This window comes from Nannospalax galili, unplaced genomic scaffold, assembly GCF_000622305.1.
Source record: "Nannospalax galili isolate Female #2095 unplaced genomic scaffold, S.galili_v1.0 scaffold666, whole genome shotgun sequence".
NCBI classification, from domain to species: domain Eukaryota; kingdom Metazoa; phylum Chordata; class Mammalia; order Rodentia; family Spalacidae; genus Nannospalax; species Nannospalax galili.
The window spans coordinates 516,911-531,836 of NW_008356473.1; the positions used below are offsets into that span (position 1 = coordinate 516,911).

General features: G+C 44.0%; 1 protein-coding gene across 1 annotated transcript in view; it reads right to left on the reverse strand.

Moving 5' to 3' along the window:
• LOC103751248 (A-kinase anchor protein 2) overlaps nt 1–14,926 on the reverse strand; it is a 389,311-nt gene that overhangs the window by 27,698 nt on the left and 346,687 nt on the right. Inside the window, 1 exon segment of the mRNA XM_029556941.1 lies at nt 6,402–8,838. Coding sequence (XP_029412801.1) covers nt 6,402–8,838 — 2,437 coding nt within the window.

Consider the following 14,926-nt stretch of genomic DNA (forward strand, 5'->3'; position numbering starts at 1 on the left):
CACACTGCAAACCAGCTTAGTCACGTCTTCTGGCAGGAATCATGAAGTAGTGCAGGAGAGCCCTAGCCACATGTCATCCACAAAACCCAAGTTGTAGGCCAGCAGCTCTGACCCATGAATTGCTGCTCAGAGTAATGTGTCAGCTTCCTTTGTGATCACAAACTTGCAGGCTGGCTGGTCAAACAATGTTCCAGGTTCCCAGGCATGAGGAGGAAGATTGATTCACTTTAATTTATCTCCCTGTCCATGCTGTAATTCTAGGAAGCCGTGGTGTAGTTTTTCAATGGGAAGAATTTGTGCATTCTCCTTATGACATCTGCTCTTAATGGATTTTATTTGCCCTAGGGTTTTAGGATTTGGATGTAGCCCACATGATTTCTATCAGATAAGAGGTAAGACATCATATTTTCAGCACCTAATATTGAATCATCAATCTGAGTTACACTGCAAACCAGCTTAGTCACATCTTCTGGCAGGAATCATGAAGTAGTGCAGGAAAGCCCTAGCCACATGTCATCCACAAAACCCACGTTGTAGGCCAGCAGCTCTGACCCATGAATTGCTGCTCAGAGTAATGTGTCAGCTTCCTTTGTGATCACAAACTTGCAGGCTGGCTGGTCAAACAATGTTCCAGGTTCCCAGGCATGAGGAGGAAGATTGATTCACTTTAATTTATCTCCCTGTCCATGCTGTAATTCTAGGAAGCCGTGGTGTACTTTTTACATGATTTAGATACAAATGGGGAGGAATGGGGTATATATGAGTCATTACCATGACTGCATTCAATGCATCAATCAGACTAGGACAGAATGTAGACTCAGATGAGCTACTGTCTTCTTAAAGGGACCAAAATGAATGCTGTGGAGATAGACTGTGGGGAAGGAGATCAGCCATAGCATGGAAGGACGCTCTAGAGAAACTAGGACCAGGTTGTTGGATGCCAAGGAGCAAGCACTAGGACCCTGGGCTATTTTAAGGCAATCTTGGTGGGGAAGGCTGACAGACACATCAGCTAGGAGAACTGGAACAAAATATCAACATGTCTTTCTACTGAGTAACTAAGCATGTTGTAGAAGTAAAGTTGGGGGCAATATAGTGAGGGGTTCAATTAAGAGATGGAGTAGAGAAATCCAAAATACCTACCACTATGGTCTGGATATTTGGAGCCCCGTTCATATATTGAAATGCAGTTGCCAATGTATATTAGAAGAAGGTAGTTTTGGGGGAGGTGATTAGGTCACAAAGTCTGAGTCTTCATGAATGGGATTAATGTCCTTATGAAAGAGACCACAAAGATCTAGTTGCCTTTATCCTTTCTCCACATGAAGACACAAAGAGAAGTTCCCATCTATGAACCAGGATATAGGTCTTTGCTAGAACCTTGATCTTGAACAGCTCAGTCTCTAGAACTGTAAGAAATAAATTTTTATTGTTTATAAGTTACTCAGCATATGGCATTTTGTTATAGCAGACTGAATGGACCAAAATACCCACTGAACATATGAGTTTTAGAGAAGCTTCTAGAATGAAATAATGCAAAGGGAAGTTAGGTAGGCAAAGCTGGCTATAACTGGTAGGTGGTTGTGAACCATTCTATCTGCCTTCCATGTGAGGAGAAGGAGGCAAGATGCCCACAGAATGTTCTTCCATCAGTGACACTGTGGACTTCCAGGCAGGCCCTTTAGCCTTGGCATCACTTACTCGTGTAGTAGCCCCCCACAGCTGAGTCTGAAATCAAGTGGTATGGAGACTTTTCTCCAGGACAGGATGCTCGGCTGCCAGCTCTGTGCCAAGTCAGCTCAACCAAAATCATTTCAAGTGAACTTGACAACTAAGAATCTTCAGGAAAAGCCAAGTTCTTGCTGGACAAAAGCTTTCTCTGAAAATTTTCTTGCCTCGAGCACTCAGCTGGCTCTGGCCTGTGACCTGAAAGAACTAAAAGCCTATCAAAGAAGTCTCTCTGCTCTTCCTCCTCCACCTCCCTTCCCTTTCTTCCTGAACAATTCAGTCCAGGAGTCTTTGGGTGGGGCTGAAAAACGTGCCTGCAGCAGGCTGGGAAAAGCCGCAGTGATGTATGGGGTATGGTGAAGCCAGAGCAGGGTGCGTACGGGACAGCAATGATGGTGTTGGGTGCTGAGGCCAACTGGGGTAAATAGAATAGGAGGGGGGCACAGTGATCATCTAGAAAACTATAATGGTACCTAAATTTGATGAGGAAAATGGGAGTTTAGTTACATGATAGGGCTGGGGCATTGATCAAATAATAAATATATTGAGGTTACGGAGAAGTAACCTGTAAATATGAAAAGGGAGAAAACATGTTGTAGAACACAGTCCTTGGAGCGAAGCAGCCACCATCTTCATTAGATCAGCTGTGCCTGTTTGCAAGAGACTACCACCAGTCGGCCTGCAGAGTTGGCCTCATAGCAAGAGAAGTTGGGGAGGGTCATTGGACCCTCACCTGAGATTCCTATCACTCCTTCCTTCTTTTCTAAGTCATTTGCATGCAACTCTGCCTTAATTACACATGGTCCCCAGGTCTCAGGAGATGCTAGAGTATATAGGCTGGGGAAGTTAAACCAAAGGGAAGCTCCATCCATGATCATGGAGAAGCCTTCATCCATGCTGGGGAAGACTTTGCAGTGTGGCAGCTTCAGGGTCAACTATGATCCTGTAAACAGCCCTTCACTCATGCTTTTTAAGTAACCCCAATAAACTCATTGGTTTCCCAGGGTAACTGTTGAAGGAATCATACTTTGGTTTGTTCTTGGAACCTCTATAAAGAGGAGGAAGACATTGTTTCTCCAGTGAAGGAATTCTCACAACAAACATGAATGAACTCTGTATTAAATAAAAATTACAAGATCTCTGCATGGCTGGAGCAATTGCTCAGTTGGTAAAAGCACTCGCCATGAACATTGGACAATCTGAAAAGCCAGATGTAATAGCGCACATCAATAATCCCAGCACTTCTGCCATGGGGTACAGGGAAGCAGAGACAGGTGATCACCTGGTGTGTGCAGGCCAGCTAGCCTGGAGGACACAGCACAGGTGCAGAAACAAGAGACCCTGCCTCAACAAGATGAAGGCAAGAACCAACTCCCACAAAGTGTCCTCTGAACTCCAAATACATAGCATGGTATTTGCACACCTACACACACACACACACACACACACACAATAAAGCAATTTTACAAAAAGATTTCTGAGTGAACCCATGGTTTCCTGGATGGATGGATGGATGGATGGATGGATGGATGGATGGATGGATGGAGACGGACAAATAAGATAGGCATATGGATAGACACATTTAATCTCTAGTTATTTCAAATGAGAGTGCCAGGGAGCACGAACAATCCAGCATTATTATTGTGCAAGCACATGCACATCTTGGCACACAGATGCTCTTCTCCAGTAAGAAGAACTAATGTTCTTTGGAAGTGTGACTGATTTCAGGTCTGGGAAAGTATAAAATGAAATGGAGCTTCTTTTGATGCCAAAAAAGTGAGAAAACGCCCAAAGAACAATTGGGGTTTCTCCAAATGACATGAAGGTTAGTTTGACAGGATTCTCATAGCCATAACTGAACAAACAGGATAAAAACAATAAAATAAATGGTAAGGACTGGATGTAATGGGTTCCATAAGACCATATCGATATAAAGAAACACCACAAGATTGATGCGGCATGGGATAAAGATTCCATAGTCATACTCAGGTATATCCAAACAAAGTATTTATTGAATGCAAAAGGAAAATGTAGTTTTTTGGTAAGAAGCCTTGCAGGGACTCCCTTAATCCAGCGATCAAAAGTAATACTGAGTTAGACAAGGGGATGAAGAAAGTGCAACTGGGGTTAAAACCTTGATGACCTCTCTCTCTCTCTCTCTCTCTCTCTCACACACACACACACACACACACACACACACACACACATATATAAAAATTAAAATCTAGGATCTGAAAATGAGAAAAAAACATGAGTCTCAGTCTGGCTTATTTTGAGCAACATAATGATTTCTCCTTCACTATATTCACCGTCCTGTAAATGTCATGATTTGATTTTTCTCTATGGCTAAATAATAAAATTCCACTGTGTACACATATATTAAAAAAAAAAAAAAGGCCAGGCATGGTGGCGCACGCCTTTAATCCCAGCACTTGGGAGGCAGAGGCAGGCAGATCTTTGTGAGTTCAAGGCCAGCCTGGTCTACATAGTGAGTTCCAGGACAGCTGGGACTACAGGGAGACCCTGTCTCAAAAAGACAAACAACAACAACAACAAAAAAAAAACAGTAATATTGAGTGATTGGAGCTAAAACCTGCCCTCATCCAGGAACAAGCTGATACCATGTGCTACCTGCTCAGATACAGTGAGGACGCAGCATCAGTTCAATGGTACGGCCCACAAAGATGCCATGTAATCACACAAAAGCATCTGAAAGACCCAAAGTAAAGGGCATGCTACAAAACTCAGGGTGGTGGGGCATCACGCTGCCAATCTACTCTCAATAAATTCAAAATAAAGATATATCTGTACTGTATTTCAGACCTCTTCTTTAGGGTTGAGATGATCTCAAAAAAGATTATCTCAATAAAGAGTGACTTTATGCTATTGTAAAGTTGATGGAAGTCAAATGTTAGGATGTCTTAAGATCTAAATGAACCAAGTCTAACAATAATAACCATACTTTAATGTTTCTTAAATTATCTTTGATGAAGGATCAGTTTCCCCATAAGTGCACTATGCACCAATACTTTTTTTAACGTTTTATCTATTTATTTTTATTTTATGTGTACACGTGTTTTACTTGCATGTATGTAAGTGCACCCCTGGTGTACAAGGCCCACAGAGGCCAGAAGAGGGTTTCAGATTCTATGGAACTGGAGTCATTTCAAACAGTTACCGGCCACCATGTGGGTGGGAATTAAACCCAGGTCTTCTGCAAGAGCAGCCAGTACTCTTAATTGCTGAGCCGTCTCTCCAGTCCTGGACCAATGCTTTTGTAAACACATAATCAGTCCCACTCTTGGATTTCAAGATGGTATCAACACGCTACAATAGTTTTCCAATGCTTACTTTTAATGTCTATGCTTATAGATAATTCATGGACTAGCTCCGACTGCACTCTGAGGACCACTTCTCTCTTTTTAAAAAATATTTGTTTGTTTGTATGAATGTATTGCCAGAAGAGGGTGTCGGATCCCCTAGAACTGGAGTTATGGATGGTTGTTAACCACCATGTAGGTGCTAGAACTGAACCTGGATCCTCTGGAAGAGCAGCCAGTGCTCTTAACCACTGAGCCATCTCTCCAGCCCAGGACCACCTCTCTTAAGACAGGATAAGTGAATCCTCAGTTGCCATCATATCCATATGGGAAACAAATGCTGCTGGTCACACTATTAGCCACAATTGTATCCATAGTGATTGCCCTAACTAATACCAGCCATCTAAACCAGGAATTCAAGAAAGCAACTGCTCAGACAATGAGAGACTAGAAATGGGTCTTTCTTGTAGTAAACTCTACTTCTCTAAGTGGGGATGACAAGAATGAGTGAGAACATCCTCAGTTCAAAGTGCAATCATGCATCCTCTCAGGTTGGGGGACACATTCTAAGAAACACATTGTTAGGCAATTTCCTCATTGTATGAACATCACAAAGTGTACTTACAGAGACCAAGGTGGTTATGATGTCACTAGGAGATATCTCATGGGACCACTACTGTATATATGACTTATCACCCACTAAAACATCATTGCATGATGCATGACTATAGTTGACTTGTGATCATATAAAGGAAGTTCAAACCTAATCACATAGAGGTTAGATATAAAATATCTTCAGGAGGTCAGTCTGCAGCCCTGAGTCATAACTATCACTTCTGGGAACAGAGCCAGCATCCCAAAGGGGTTAATAGAACACATTACCCAAACTGGGTGGGTTTGATTTACCTCCAGTCACTGAAGGTCAAACTACTGACTTGAAGACAAAGACGACACATAAACCCTCTCTCATAAGTTCTATGCCACACGTGGCCAACAAGCAGTCCTCCAAGAAAAAAAAGAGAAAGAATCTGTGCAATAAACCAGGACAAGGCAGAGCGGCATGCAAGGAGCCATTGTATCCTGTCCACTGGGAAGGAGCAATGACACTCCTGTTGCTAAAAGCTCCTGCCACACACGCCCTAAAAGATGGCGTCGACTGCCATGACACCTGTGTGGGGGATGCAGACATCACTCACCTGGGGTGGTTTTGTAGCTGGATGTTCTGGAGGGCAGTGATGGGGTGTTATTGGCCCTGGGGCTTGGGGTGCTTTGACGGCATAGGCTCCACACTGAACCCTAAAAGATGGCGTCGATTGCCATGACACCTGTGTGGGGGATGCAGTCATCACTCACCTGGGGTGGTTTTGTAGCTGGACATTCTGGAGGGCAGTGATGGGGTGTTATTGGCCCTGGGGCTTGGGGTGCTTTGTATAACTTGTCTCTGCCGTTTCAATTCCTCTTCCCGTTCCTGGGCTGCTCGGATCTCTTCTTCGATCATGGACAAAGTTCGCTGCTTCCTTGACCTCAGCTTGAAGGGTCCAACCATCACATCAGATTCTTGAGTGGCTAAGAGGGAGGCAGTACTTCTCAGCTCAGCTGCCTCTGAGTACTTGCTGAAATAGCCTCCTTCAGGCCTGGTCTCTTCCATGTTGATTGGACCACTGGGCTGCACAACTGGCAGTGGCTGGGAGGGCCCCCTTTCCCTGAGTGCCCTGTCCTCCACAGGGAGAATCTTTGGTAATACATCCCTTTTCTCTTGAACAGGAGAGGATACCTGAGGTGGCGCAAACATGCTCTGGGGCTTCTCAGTGCTGGGAGGCTTGGTTTCAGCTTCCTCCAGAGTTGTGCCAGATCCCCGCTGTTCTGCTCCCTCCCTGCTGGTTTGGGGCCCAGCTTTATCCACCTGCTCAGCTATGGCTTGTTGAATGGCATTCTGCACCAGGATCCCAGCCTGGTATTCCAATGGGTCATCAACGGATGGAGAGTCCCCCAGTGTGGAGGAAGGGGAATAGAAACCATGGTCACTGAATGACTTAGAGACCCCTTCTTGACCGTCTGAGGGGTTGTCTGTTTGGGGAGTCTGAGGGAGAGAGAAATCAGCCAGTGAGTTTTCCTGGAGGGCATTGGGTGTCTCATTGGAGGCCCCACTGTCGCTGACGTTGTCCATGCTGAAGTCATTGGATAGTGTCTCCAGAACTGTGGTGTCCTGAGATCTCACAGATAACTCATCCAAACCTGAGTCCAGCTCCTCTTGGGTCAGAGATACATTGACAGTTCTTGAAAACTGATCCAAAATCCCATGGTCTTCATCCTTGACCACAGTAAGGACGGCCCGGGCGCTTGTGAACTCTCCATCCTCTGCCCACAGTTTAGATAAAGGGCCACGTTTGGAGGGCTCACTGTAGGGCCCTTCCTTTCCCTGAGTGGCAGTACTACATGGGCCTGCTCCTGCAGACTGGCTCTCTGACACACAGGGTGCTTTCTGCCCCTTTGTTGCCAATGTGCCACTGTCTTCTGAAGGTCCTCCCATAGAAGCTGGTCGCAAGATGGTTGGTGGCCTGTCTGAGTTGATGGATCCCAGAGGCCTGTAGAAAGGCTTAATGGAGAACAGCCTTGGTGTGCTCTGGCCTTTGGCCAGTGTTTGCCTGGAATTCTCCATCAGTTGGAACTGCTTGCGAGCAGCCGAGAAGTCGATCTGCTCTGTGACCACATCGTCCTTTGTGTTTTCAGTCCCTCCTGGATGTTCATAAGAGGAAGCTGGGGCTGTGCAGAGCTGGGGCAGAGGTGTCTTCTGCTGCTGCTGCTGCTGCTGCTGCTGCTGCTGTTGCAGCAGTAACTGCTCCTGCTGCGCCCTTTTCTCCTTGCGCTCCTTGTACTTTTTATGTGACTCCAGATGTTCCTCATCCAGCTGCTCCTCAATAGTTTTTTCCTGGGGGGGATTCCACCACTTGGCTGCGATGCCAGGGTTCTTCTTCATGGCCTGACTCCGAATGAGCTCCCTCCGCTCTTTCTCCAGCTCTAGCATCTCTTCGGAAGGTCTCACTTTCCGCACACAGAACTGCTCCTTCTGGTACTCATCATCCTCAAAGAGCTTGGAGGGCTTCTTTTCCTCGTGGAAGGCACGCAACTCAAACTTGGCCTCCTTCTTCAGTGTGGTAAGCGTGAACTCTCCATCTCGGGAGGAGCAGCGGGAGCTGGTGGAGGAGCTGGGGCTGGCAGGAGCCTGCAGGTTGTCTCCCAGCATGTCTTGGGACTGGTCAGGGGAATGCCCGTTTGCTCTTTCTCTTTCAGTCATGGTGTCAGAGGGGCTTCTGCTGAGCTCAATGTGAGGAGGCACTTGCCTTCCAGCCGCTTTCTCAGTTGGTTCTGCCTGGGTGGCTGAGCAGGTAGGTGTATGGGCAGGTGCGCTGAGGCTGCTTGCCAGGATGGGTGCACTGGGCTCTGGGGAGGAGATTCCGTTGTAAGTTCCATCCACAGAAGAATCACAGCAGTTGGCCTCCAGCACCTCGTCTAGATATCGGATCTCTCTGGCCACATCATTATCCAGGGACTCATGGTGATCAGTGAGGAGGCCATTGTGTGAGGGTGAATAGAAAGGGGAGGGATGGTCCATTGAATGGGGGGTAGAAGTGATCCCAGGAACACTATTACATTCTGTAACAGACACCTCAATTTCCATGTTTTTGTGATCTGGGGATAGAGAACTGGTGGCAGGCTCCAGGAGACTGTCACTACAGCTGTCCTGCTTGTTTCTCAGCTGGTTAGCATCCTCGGGAAGCTGGGGAGGCTTCTAGAATAAAGAGAAAACACAAATAGGGGTTACATATGCATCTCTCTTGATGTGAATGTTGAGAAATTCACTTATAACTAACAGAAAGGAAAACTAAAAGAATAATGACTCATACTTTTGAATAGAGCTCTCCCTTCTAATAACCCTTTAAATATTCCTTTTGTGGGATGATAGGTGGACAACTGTCAACTTGACACAGACTAGAGTCATCTAAGAATGCCTCACTTGAGGAACTGCCTAGATCAGATTGGCCTGTGAACATGTCTGTAGGGGCTTGTCTTGATTGTTAATTGATATAGAAGGGCCAGGCCACGGTGAGCAGTAACATCCCTAGGCAGGTGGTCCTAAACTATATAAGAAAGCTGAGTGTAAGCAAGCCAGCAAGCCAGCCATCCTCCATGGTTCCTGCTGTACCTGGCTGTGAAGTGAGCTTCTCGATTGAAGGTAATGCTTTGTGGAATATCAAGCAAGCCTGCTCTGAGGTTCCTGCCTTGACTTCCTTCAGTGGCGGACTGTAGCCTGGAACTGTAAGCCAAATAAACCTTTTCTTCCTCTAAGCTGCTTTTGGTTAAGGTGTTTTGTCATAGCAACATAAGAGAAGCTAGGAAACTAATTCTCTTATATTTACAGATTTCATTTTATTAATTGGTTATTCAAAGGAGGCAAGTTGCAGTTTTAAATTTGATCTTCTAAAGAAGAGGGGGCCAGCAAGAATGCTCAGCAGGTAAAGGCACCTGCCGTCAAGTCTGAGGACCTGAGTTTGATAGCTTGGGACCCACATGATGGAAAGAAAACCAACTCCTGCAAGTCATCCTCTGATTTACACACACACACACACACACACACACACACACACACACACCACAAATAAAAATAAATAAAAATGTTAAATAAAATAAAGTAGAAGACACAACATAATGTACAAAGTTTTTCATTGCAAACCATTACAGGCTTTGTGATGGGACTATTTCTGGGTCCCCCAACCACAAAAGAAAGGCTGTTTTGCAGGAACACTTCTATAATTGGCCACGTGCATTATAAACCCCGTAACCTAGACCAGTGACTGCACAGTTCTGTTCTCTAGGACTGTATCAACACAGTCCTCCTTCATTTCCCATTGTGTTGAGAAGCCAGTGGCCAAGGGCACTGCCCTCCAGTTTAAGATGCTTTGTGTACAATATCCCTGTCTGTGGTTAATAAGAAATGGTATCTTGGGGCTGGGAATTGGCTCCGCATTAGAGAGTGCTGACTGCTGTTGCAGAGGACCCAGGTTCAATTCCCAGCACCCACATGGTGGCCAACAACAGTGTGTAACTCCAGTTCCAGGGTAACCTGACACCCTCTTCTGACCTCTTCAGGTTTTGCATGACATGGGTGCACTTACATACATGCAGGCAATACACTCATTCATACACATAAAATAAAAATAATAAATAAAATATTCTTTTAAAAAAGAAAGAAATAGTATCTTAGCTGGGTGTGGTGGCCCATGCCTTTAATCTCAGAATTTGTGAGACAGAGGCAGGTGAAATGTCTGAGTACAAGGCCACATATGAGTTCCAGGTCAACAGAAAAGATTTTTTTAAAATATTTTATTTAGCTGGGCATGGTGGCACATGCCTTTAATCCCAGCACTCAGGAGGCAGTGAGTTCCTGGTCTACATATGAGTTCCAGGTCAACAGAAAAGATTTTTTTAAATATTTTATTTAGCTGGGCATGGTGGCACACGCCTTTAATCCCAGCACTAAAAAGACCCAAAAAAAAAAATTTTTTTTTAAATTTTCATGTATGAGTGTATTGCCTGCATGTATGTAAGTGCATCTGTGTCACGCAATGCCCGCAGAGGTCAGAAGTGGGCATTGGATTCCCTTGAAGCTGGAGTTACAGATGGCTGTTAGCCACCATGTGGGTGCTGAGATTTGAATCCAGGTCCTCTGCAAGAGCAGTCAGTGCTCTTAACTGCTGAGCCATCTCTCTAGTCCCAAAAGAAAAGAAATGTCATCTTAATGTTTTTAAATATAGTAGTTTCACTTCCATTTTCTAATCTGTGTAGTCTTGCTATCTGGCTGGTTACTCTGTTTTTTTATTAAAATTAAGTTTCATTTTTAATTTTTAAAATATTTACTTGTTGTCTGTGTACACATATGCATGTGTGCCTCTGTGTGTGAATGAATGTCAGGGACAAATTGTGGGAGTCAGTTTTCTTTTTCCACCCTAGTGGAGTCAAGGAATGAACTCACATTGCCTTTAACTGCTGAGTCATCTTGCCACCTAGATAATAATTTATTGTTCACATCATAGGACTCCAGTTTATCTCAGAGAATTCCAGCAGTGGATTCTGGTCTTGGTCAGGCCTGCTTCCCCATCTCTCGTTTCAGTGTCTCTGGTGTTATGGACAAGATACAATGCAAAATTGCACATGGTATAATAAAAGCTTTTAGCAATTTTTAAAGATTTTTAAACACTGGGGCTGGAGAGGTGGCTCAGCTATTAACAGCACTGGCTACTCTTACAGAGGACCCAGGTTCAGTTCCCAGCACCCACATGGTGGCTAACAACCATTCATAACTACAATTCCAGGGGATCCAACCAACACCCCTTCTGGCTTCTGTGGGTACTGCACAACATGGGTGCACTTACATATATGCAGGTAAAACACTCAAACACATTAAAAAATAAATAAATAAAATTTTTTTAAAAAGATTTAAGAAATTTATATGCATGTGTGTGCGTATGTGAGTTTATGTACACCATGTGCATGCAGGTGCCCTTGGAGGTCAGAAGAGATCATCAGATCTCCTGGAACTGGAATTATAGGCAATTGTAAGCCACCTGATAAAGGTGTTGAGAACTAAGCTGGGCGTGTTGGCTCCTGCCTTTAATCCCAGCACTTGGGGTACAGAGGCAGGTGGATCTCTGTGAGTTCGAGGCCAGCCTGGTCTACATAGCAAGTTCCAGGTTGGCAGCTAGGGCTACAGGGAGACCCTGTCTCAGAAAGACCAAAAAAAAAAAAAAAAGGTGTTGGGAACTGAGCAGTAGATGCTCTTAACTGCTGGAGCATCTGTCCAGCTCTGGTTTTCAATAATTTTTAGGGTTAAAGATGTAATATCAAGACATCACCTAATGGTGATTCTCAGATTAATTTCAAAGCTATTTCAAGGAAAGCAAGTGATTATGGTTTCCTTCATGAGGCTTAGGAATATGGAATTCATCATGCCCTCTGCATTACTGTCAAGGTGTTGAAAGACTATCATGCGTGATCTGGGGACTCCCTTGCTTCCCACATTCCTCTTGAAACTTAAATAAATCAGGTTTTCTCTATAGTTATAGGCAACAAGAATGAACATTCCTCTTGTTAGCACATTCCAGTGTCTGAAGCTTTGCAGGCTAGGTTTGATCCCTGTAAAACTCTGATACTTAATATTTCTATGTATGGGGTTCTGAATTCAAAACACACAAAAATTATGACTAAAATTAAGATTTTTTAAAGTCTTTTTTGAGGGGGCTGGAAAGAAATTTATATGCATGTGTGTGCCTGTGGGAGTTTATGTGGCTCAGGGGATAACAGCACTTGCCACCAAGCCTGACAATCTGAGTTCTATCCCCAGAACCCACATGCTGGAGGAAGAGAACAAACTCCCACAAGTTATCCTCTGACCTCCACATGCATACTCTAAAACAGAAGCACTCACACACATGAAATAACTACATAAATGTAACAAAAACTATTTTCATGGGGCTGGAGAGATGGCTCAGCAGTTAAGAGCACTGACAGCTCTTGCAGAGGACCTGGGTTTGAATCCCAGCACCCACATGGCAGCTAACAACCATCCTGACTCCAGTTCCAGGGGATCCAACATCCTCTTCTGACCCCCGTAGGCATTGCACGACATGGGTGCACTTATATACGTGTAGGCAATACACTCGCACACATAAAATTAAAAAATTATATAAAACATTAAAAAATATTTCCTTAATAGCCTTTGTATAATTAAATTTTGGTTAGCATACAAAATAATGAGTTTCCTTATAACCTGTTCATACATCAATATCACTGCCCCTTGCTTATATTAATCCCTTCATCCTTCCCATCCTCACTATAATCACCAATGTCTTATTTTTAATTTTGACCATCATGAATTAGTGGTTCTTTTACCTCTAAAATGAAGCAAAGAAGTCTGTTAATTATGTTTTTACTTGTCTCTTTTGTACTGGTGGAGACTGAACCCAGGGCTTTGTGGATGCTATACAGACACTATCATCAAGCTACATCTTTGTCCCTATACTGCCATTTTAAAGCCATTTAAACAAAGCAGTGTTGGGGCTGGAGAGATGGCTCAGCAGTTAAGAGCACTGGCTGCTTTTGCTGAGGACCTGGGTTCAATTTCCAGTATCCACATGGTGGCTAACAACCGTCTGTATCTTCAGTTCCAGGGGATCTGACGTCCTCTTCAGACCTCTGCAGGCATTGCACGATACAGGTGCACTTACATACATGCAAGTAATATACTCAAACACGTAATAAAAAATAATAAATAAATAAATTTTAAAAATAAAAGTGTTTCCATAAGGTGATTATCAGTGCCTTCTACTCATATCCTTAGGAATTACAGATACATGCTGAAGATGTAGCTTTGTGGTAGAGCTTTTGCCTAGCACATATGAGACCTGAAACTCAAATACCAGTACTCAGGGTGAGGGGGGAGAATTACAGAAAATTTCAATTCCTGAAACTTATGAGCAGATACTCCATTCCAAGTAAACCTGGGCCAAAGTCATCTTAATCCATGGAAAGTTATTTCTAGAATAATCAGATCCCCAAGGGAAGACAAAAGTACAGAGGTGAAGGGGCACCCCTAGTTCTAGTGTCATCTGGCCAGTGGCTACCGAAAAGGCAGAGCTTTTCTTTCAAATTTGGGAGGGAAAAGTTGGAAAATAGGAAGTTGATGGGAGGACAATAGAGTTGAAAAAATCAGTGCTCTACAGAAACATAAAAGACTTCAGAAGAATTGAAAGGGAGTAGGGAGGGCAATATAATAAACAAATGCAGACTAAATAAAAAGACATTTGTTCATGAATCCGCTCACTAAACATACAGGAAACTTACTCTGCAGAGTCATATTGAAATTAGCAGCAACCATAAGCTCCAGGTGACAAACTCTGGAAGAAAAACTGGATTTCCCAGGCTTCCCAGGAAGCACAAGTTTATTCCAGAGTTTGCTTAGAACCGGCCAAATGGAGACCTTGAATCTAGGAATGTCCTATTGCTAATCTCCAAGATAAGAGTGGCTGGGCTACCTTCACAGGACTGGCTCCTGACACCATGCCTATCCTTTTCTCTTGAACACTTCACGGTCAAGTGTTCATGGTGGACAAGCTGATCCATTGACAGCTCTTTCTTTTTAGAATTCAAAAATTACACCGACTCTTTTCAAGGAATACATTTTGAACTACATGCAACTGGGCATGAAATTCTGAAGTTCTGAAAAAAAGCATTTGAAAGTTTATTTTTGAAATGTCAAAAATACTGCCATTAAACCAGAAATGATAACAAGTTCTCTCCATGTCCTCTGTGATCTGTCAAACTGAGATTTTAAAAAAAAAAAAAAAACATGGGTTGGGGAAATGGCTCAGTCAGCACACTATTTGCAACATAAACATGAGAACCTGTGTTTGATCCCCAGCACCCACGTAAAACGTCAGGTATGGTGGCACATGCTTGAGTTACAGAGACAGGAGGATTGCTGCAGCTTGTCTGTCAACTGCTTAGCCTAATCGGAGAGCCCCACATCCCAGTGTGTTACCCTGTCTCAAGAAAACAAGGTGATGATGGCTCCTGAGGAATGACACCAGAAGTTGACCTCTGGCCTCCACACACATGTGCACCCACACCCACACAAATGATAATTGGGCATGGTGGCTCATGCCTATGATCCCAACACTTAAAATACTGACTCCGAAGGATTGCCTAGAGTTTGGGGACAACCTGGGCTACACAGTAAGACCTTGTTTTAAAACAAAACAGCAACAAAAAAAGCTAGCTAAAAATACTGGTTAAGAGTTCAGCGGTTAAGAGCACTGACTGCC